This window comes from Salvelinus fontinalis, chromosome 25, assembly GCF_029448725.1.
Source record: "Salvelinus fontinalis isolate EN_2023a chromosome 25, ASM2944872v1, whole genome shotgun sequence".
Taxonomy (NCBI): Eukaryota; Metazoa; Chordata; class Actinopteri; order Salmoniformes; family Salmonidae; genus Salvelinus; species Salvelinus fontinalis.
In genome coordinates this window covers 19,747,964-19,754,555 of record NC_074689.1, presented here as the reverse complement: position 1 = coordinate 19,754,555, position 6,592 = coordinate 19,747,964, and the positions used below count along the sequence as shown (strand labels likewise).

The 6,592-nt window shown below is 43.1% G+C and overlaps 2 protein-coding genes and 1 non-coding gene across 3 annotated transcripts; 1 reads left to right on the top strand and 2 right to left on the bottom strand.

The window, feature by feature from the left end:
* Positions 1-778: 778 nt before the first annotated feature.
* Positions 779-2,872, bottom strand: LOC129822956 (proteasome maturation protein-like). The gene is made up of 6 exons (XM_055881547.1): positions 2,785-2,872; positions 1,835-1,935; positions 1,660-1,720; positions 1,402-1,503; positions 1,181-1,274; positions 779-1,008 (listed from the first exon to the last, which is right to left on the bottom strand). The coding sequence occupies exons 1-6, from the start codon at positions 2,785-2,787 to the stop codon at positions 941-943; spliced, it is 429 nt and encodes a 142-aa protein (XP_055737522.1). The 5' UTR covers positions 2,788-2,872; the 3' UTR covers positions 779-940.
* A 174-nt stretch (positions 2,873-3,046) lies between these two features.
* trnac-gca (transfer RNA cysteine (anticodon GCA)) lies at positions 3,047-3,118 on the top strand. The gene has a single exon. It is a non-coding gene; the product is annotated as a tRNA-Cys (tRNA).
* A 1,137-nt stretch (positions 3,119-4,255) lies between these two features.
* Positions 4,256-5,991, bottom strand: c25h11orf65 (chromosome 25 C11orf65 homolog). Its single transcript, XM_055882240.1, is given in 7 exon segments — positions 4,256-4,370; positions 4,372-4,445; positions 4,600-4,821; positions 4,977-5,029; positions 5,200-5,293; positions 5,394-5,520; positions 5,972-5,991. Coding segments are annotated over 7 exon segments (639 nt in total). The 3' UTR covers positions 4,256-4,321.
* Positions 5,992-6,592: the final 601 nt, after the last annotated feature.

Below are 6,592 nucleotides of genomic sequence, written 5' to 3'. Positions count from 1 at the left end.
GATCTCTGTACCATGCTCCATTCATCTTTCCCTCGATCCTGGCAAGTCTTCCAGTCCCTGCCGCTGAAAAAATCCTCACAGCATGATGCTGCCACCACCATTCTTCACTGTAGGGATTATATTGGCCAGGTGATGAGCAGTGCCTGGTTTCCTCCAGACGTGACACTTAGCATTCAGGCCAAAGAGTTCAATTTCATCACACCAGAGAATCTTGTTTCTCATGGTCTGAGTCCTTTAGGTGCCTTTTGGCAAACTCCAAGTGGACTGTCATGTGCCTTTTACTGAGGAGTGGCTTCCGTCTGGCCACTATCATAAAGGTCTGATTTGTGGAACGCTGCAGAGATGGTTGTCCTTCTGGAAGGTTTTCCCATCCCCACAGAGGAACTCTGGAGCTCTGTCAGAGTGATCATCGGGTTCTTAGTCACCTCCCTGACCAAGGCTCTTCTCCCCCCGATTGCTCAGTTTGGCCAGCTCTAGGAAGAGACTTGGTGGTTCCAAACTTCTTCCATTTAAGGATGATGGAGGCCACTGTGTTCTTGGGAACCTTCAATGCTGCTGACATGTTTTGGTACACTTCTCCAGATCTGTGGCTCGACACAATCCTGTCTCGTAGCTCTACGGACAATTCCTTCGACCTCAAGGCTTGGTTTATGCTCTGACATGCACTGTCAACTGTGGGACTTTATATAGACAGGTGTGTTCCTTTCCATAGTGTGCTTCGGTGTGTATTTCTAGAAATTAAGTACAACCACACACCAGTAATAAATAAACATCACGATTGAGTTACAGGATTTATTAGAAACAAAATAATCCAATGATACAAAAGTCTTGAGTGCGGTCTCACATGAGGAAGTAAGTGACCATCTCTAAAGCAGATGCATTGTCACACGGTAACTAGTTAACAGCGGGTAAACACAAACGTCCTGGGGCCGGACGGCTCTTACATCATGCCCAGCTTATACTCCACCATGATGTGGGGCTCACCCATCATCTCACTCTGGGCTGGATCTGCAAGGAGATGGCACACAATGGTGGTGAACTTGCACCATTTTCACATCAGAAAAACAACACGGCCGTGAGTTCTCATCAGCTTCACTTCAACTGTGTTCCCTGTTGGCTTTAGTTCCTGATCATTTTTCTGCCCTCCTCCTTTGTAGAAAACCTATTGTTAGTGTCTTACCGTTGAGGATGTCCTCAAAGCTGATGCTCTCATCGTTCCCTTTGAGAGTGTCCAGAGCCAGGTGTGAGCTCTGCAGGAACGGCAGGCGCTGGATCTGAGATGGGGAGGAAAGAGGGAAGGTATACATTGGAAAGTTATTTATTGCAATTGCTCAGACACTGTTCCTTGTTTTCAATGAAGATCAGAGATATACTATTGTGTGTGAGATAGTTTGTGTATACCTGTCTGGCTGCCCTGTACTCCATCTGTAGTTTGAGGGGAGCGTGGAGGCCCTGGATGTTTCTGAGGGTAGAGAAGTTCATCTTGTCCTGGTTCAGCTGAAACTGCAGGGAGAGGAGAAAACACTCAATGCTGGAGCTAAAGTAGCAGAGGTGGTTAGGAGATAAATGCCTGAATACTTGTATTAACTCCCAGAAAAGATGCATAGACTGTAGCTCCGTAAAACAGGACCTTGTGTGTCAAATGTGTTGGTCACTCACATTCTTTTCTGAAAGCTCCAACACATGGCTGGGAAGCAGCTCATTTTTCACACTGCTAAATCTGAGAGAGAAACAGAGGGAGAGGTGAAAATGGCAGTTATATCAAAAACTGATAGTGTAGCTAGTTACATACTTTGAGTTAAATGAGTGTCCAACACAGAGACACTACTCTCACCCGCTCCTGAGTGTGTCCTGAACGCCATAAGCCCCAACCTGTGGACCCATGCCCGTCACCGGTACACTGTCCTTCAGCTGTGATCTGAGTCCACGGGTATTCTGGAGTTGAACAACAGAACACAACTCGATTAGAATTATAACAGAGGCATAGTAACACTTTACTGCAACCCAAACAACCGAGTTAACGTCAGCGAATTGCTACATTGTTAGTTGTCACGAACCAAAAGAAAGGCCGGATGATAATTGCGCGATGCTATGTAGCTAACGGTCTAAACTCACCAAAGGTGATTGTGATTTATTTTAGAATGCATTGTTTTTCATTAAAATGAACCAAACGAAGCTTGGCAGGCTGGTTGTCCGCTTTGATGCCTCACTCAATTAAAACGTCTGTGTTTTCGCTGGCGCTGTAGTAGTCACAAAATAATACACATCGTCATTATTCACTTTTTCCCCGAAATCATTTAAATTGGAAGAGGTAGTGAAGGCGTTACCATACATTCTAAATGAGACAAATTCACCCACTTATGGAAACACCATCGCTATCAACAGAGAATATTGGAAATATGGCCTATCCTGTTAGCATACAGCCACTGCTCTGCCTGTCCCGTCCTTTCCACCCGTCTCGCTCTGCTTGCTTCGCCAGCTTCTGTTGAGGTTTTCGGCTTCTGATTTGTTTTTCGCGTAAGTTAGATACATTAACCAAACAGAAATATCTAGCTAACGTTGGCTCCCTCATCGCTGCTAGTTAGCGTTAGCTAGCTCCTCGCTCACTGGCACGAGTGACTACTCGAAATCAAAACGTCTCTACAAATACAGCTAGCAATAAAGGTCCAGAACCCCACGATTCATTGGTATTTCGTATAAACAATATAGTTAACTCGCACAAACATCAACTTTACACATTTACTGTATTAATTAAACAACAAATGTTGCTAATATGATAGCTACCATTGTCGCTCTGATGAGGCTGTTTTCACTTTCAGTACAAAACTTCCGGTTAGGGTTGCGTTAGTTTTACGACACATCCGAATCAGATGAAAGAAATACAACTAGGCTAGTAGAAGGAAATAAAAAAGGAAAGTACGTTTGCTGTTGTTTAAACTATTGTTGTGTTATTATTTACATGTATTCGTATATGGTTTATAATACTTTATTCACAGTTAGATAGATTTGTCTTTATATATGAATTCCTTTTCAAACATTATAACTTGGGGGTATAGCTCAGTGGTAGAGCATTTGACTGCAGATCAAGAGGTCCCCGGTTCAAATCCGGGTGCCCCCTCATTTTTGTGTGTCCTTCTTTCAGTGATACTTTGAACATGAATAGGTATAATATTTCGGCGCACATTGTGTCTGGTTTACCTACATCTGATGTCCTTAGACTTATTACAATTTGTTAAACGGTGGTGTAGAAAAAATATAGAATACACTCCCACACTTATGACTACAAATATATCAAATGTAGTATCAACATAAAGTGACATTCACCACTTTGCTTTATTTCTCTTCACATTTAATTGAATCTCACTGCATACGGTCATGGTTTAGTAGTCTCTGTTAGTCTGTATTGCAATTATCTGGTCTGGTCAGTGATATAGTCAGCCAGCCATTCAGTCAGAGAGATTGGCCTGGAGCGTTCTGACTTGATGAGGCTGGAGGATACTGAGCTGACGGAACTGAGCTGCACTTCCTAACCTGCCAAATGTATGACCATATTAGAGACACATTTTCCCTCAGATTACACATATCCACAAAGAATTTGAAAACAAACCCAATTTTGATAAACTCCCATATCTACTGGGTGAAATACCACAGTATGACATCACAGCAGCAAGATTTGTGATCTGTTGCCACAAGAAAATGGCAACCAATGAAGAACAAACACCATTGTAAATACAACCCATATTTATGTTAATTTATTTTCCCTTTTGTACTTTAACTATTTGCACATAGTTACAACACTGTATATAGACATAATATGACATTTGAAATGTCTTTATTCTTTTGGAACTTCTGTGAGTGTAATGTTGCTGTTAATTTTAATTGTTTATTTCACTTATGTTTATTATTAACATATGTTTCCCATGCCAATAAAGCCCTTAAAATCGAAATTGATAAAGAGAGAGAGAGTTTTTACTCCCTTTGACCACAGGAGGATGCTATAATCCCATTGAAATTGTTGGTTTGGTTGTAATGTGCCATAACTCAAGGAATAAATAATTGTACCTTTGCAAGACTCAGAGGAATTACTGGTGCACACATTCCTCCAGTCATGAATATACCAGCAGAAATGTGAAAAAACATTGTTGCTTTGGGTACACTGCATCGCAGCTGTCTCAACGAATTGAGGCAACTCAATATTAGGAAGATGTTCATAATGTTTGGTATACTCAGTGTAGATTAGCAATAATGACGCTGTTTGAGGCATACAGATCAGCGAATATCATGGTGAGTGGTGCTATTGCAGGTAAGGATGCTCACTAACTCACATCTGCTTCAGCCACTTGATCTTCCTCCTCTTCACGTACTGCTGACTGCAGTTTGGAATGGTGGAACTCAACCTTCCTGCCATTGGTCTCCAATGTGATGATGTCACCAAACAGAGCAACCTGAACCAATAGACTTCTCAAATTATAATCTTCTTTCACAGAGGGGCTGAGTACTGCACTAAAGCAATGTTGACAACATAGTATCTCTTCGCGGTTCCAACCATATCATACCGAACCCATATACGATATCATGGGGTCTGAACTTCTGCCCCACCTTCACAGACATCAGTCTCCAGCTGTTGTTCTCTATGCGGCAGTACCAGCCAGCCTGTTCGACCTGCACCAGGGGCCTCTGGTTGTATTTTTGCCTGGGGACGGGCCTCCTGCCTGGGGGAGGGTGTGTATCCTTTGTGCTATTGGCACACATGTCCAGGATGGGTCGTGGGTGTAGATCTAAATAGTAGATCTTATAGTGGATGCTCGGGTGAAAGGTGGTCTATGTGGGGAAAGACAAACAAATCTCACATTAGCATGCACACATCTATTTGTATTGCATAAATCATCACAGATAGGTTTTTAAATAAATTCCGGCACAAGTATTGTGAGTGATAGATATTTTTTCTGCATTTTTAGCACTGTCAAAATGAACACCCCTCCCAGTCTGAATCTGATGTGGACTCCTGCCGCAGCATCCAGAATATCTCTGCAATAACAACCATAATACCATTCATAATGGTCAATGTATGTGTGTGTGTGTGTGTGTGTGTGTGTGTGTGTGTGTGTGTGTGTGTGTGTGTGTGTGTGTGTGTGTGTGTGTGTGTGTGTGTGTGTGTGTGTGTGTGTGTGTGTGTGTGTGTGTGTGTGTAGGGTGCTACCTCACTGGGATTGACTTTTTTGAGCAGGAGTCGAGGGTCTCCCTGGTTACGGAACCTCATAAGGTTCTTGAAGTTCTAGAAAATGTGTGTATCCTACATATAGGAAATGGAAAGGTTACACAGTCTGTGTCAGTGTGTGTGTGTGCCTGTGTGTGTCGTATTGTGGCACTGTGGTATTGTGGTATTGTGGCACCACGTGTCTTCTCCAAGTACTCTGTATCATCCTGGCAACCCTGTGGTAGACCCTCTGAGGCCGACGGTCCAGCTCCATCGTATCCTCCCCTACAGGAGGGTCCTCCACTGGGGAGGAAGTTGGGGCACTGGGAGATCAGGGTGGAGCATAGGTTAGAGCAGTGGTTCCCCGTCAGGGGTACCAGGACCCAGTAGGGGGGACTTGGCCTATCCACAGGGGGTACTTGAGAAGACTCATGAGACCATAGGCCTATTAGTAAAATGCACATGTGGAGGTACTTGAAGGGTACTCCGGGCAGAGCAGAATTCAGTTGGTGGTACAGTAACCGATAAAGGTTGGGAACCACTGGGTTAGAGAGGGGGTCCATAAATGGTGGGCTGAGATCAGTGGTTAAAGTGGGGGGGTGCTGACTGGTACTAAGATCCTACACTTTTAATATTTGATTGGTGGCACCTCCTATACCTACTCTAGAATAGCTGATATATTGCATGGCAACTTGAGTGGTTAGGTGGTGGAGGCCTACACTGTATTAAATGTTAAGTTTGAGAATAACTTCTGCTAACCTTTCCAATACATACTTGATCCATTTCTTATCCATGCTTATGAACTGGAGCTATGGCTGTGACTGAAGTGGAACTGGGTAAATACCAAGAACATCAAAGGACTGTTGTTATGCACAGGTTACAATGGACAATATAAGCAGCAAAACAGGACAAACTCAGATACCCGCAGAAAATGCATTGGCAAATGACAGTGACTCACTCCATAACTGCGTTGGAAAACTTTCGCATCTGCTACCCCAAACTGCCCACACTTGCACTTCGATGACTCACATATTCCTTCCAATTACACACATAATTTCCCCTAAATGTTTATAGATAACGGTTATTATTTGTTTCTGTCACATATATTTGCGATACATGGTCTAAACGTAGGCCTGTTAGGGTGTTAGGTCACGTGACAAAATCTGGACACTGAGCGAGATGTCTACTGTTTGACGCTGGTGCTCACTTACCCCTTTAAGGTCAATGTCCACACGGAAATCGAATAAGCATAATAATCTCCATAGTAATCTGTCAGTTTAAGATAGAGATACACCTGCTCGTCAAACATCTAATTTCAAAATCTTTGGCATTAATATGGAGTTTGTCCCCCTTTTAACTGCTATAAAATAATCCATTCTTCTGGGCTTTCCACTA

Bases quoted from the DNA above. Each gene is read 5' to 3' on its own strand.
- LOC129822956 (XM_055881547.1), bottom strand. The intron at 1,721-1,834 runs GTGAGAGTAGTG...TTTCTCTCTCAG, and splicing joins CAGGACACACTCAGGAGCGG to ATTTAGCAGTGTGAAAAATG. The intron at 1,275-1,401 runs GTATACACAAAC...TCCCCATCTCAG, and splicing joins AGTACAGGGCAGCCAGACAG to ATCCAGCGCCTGCCGTTCCT.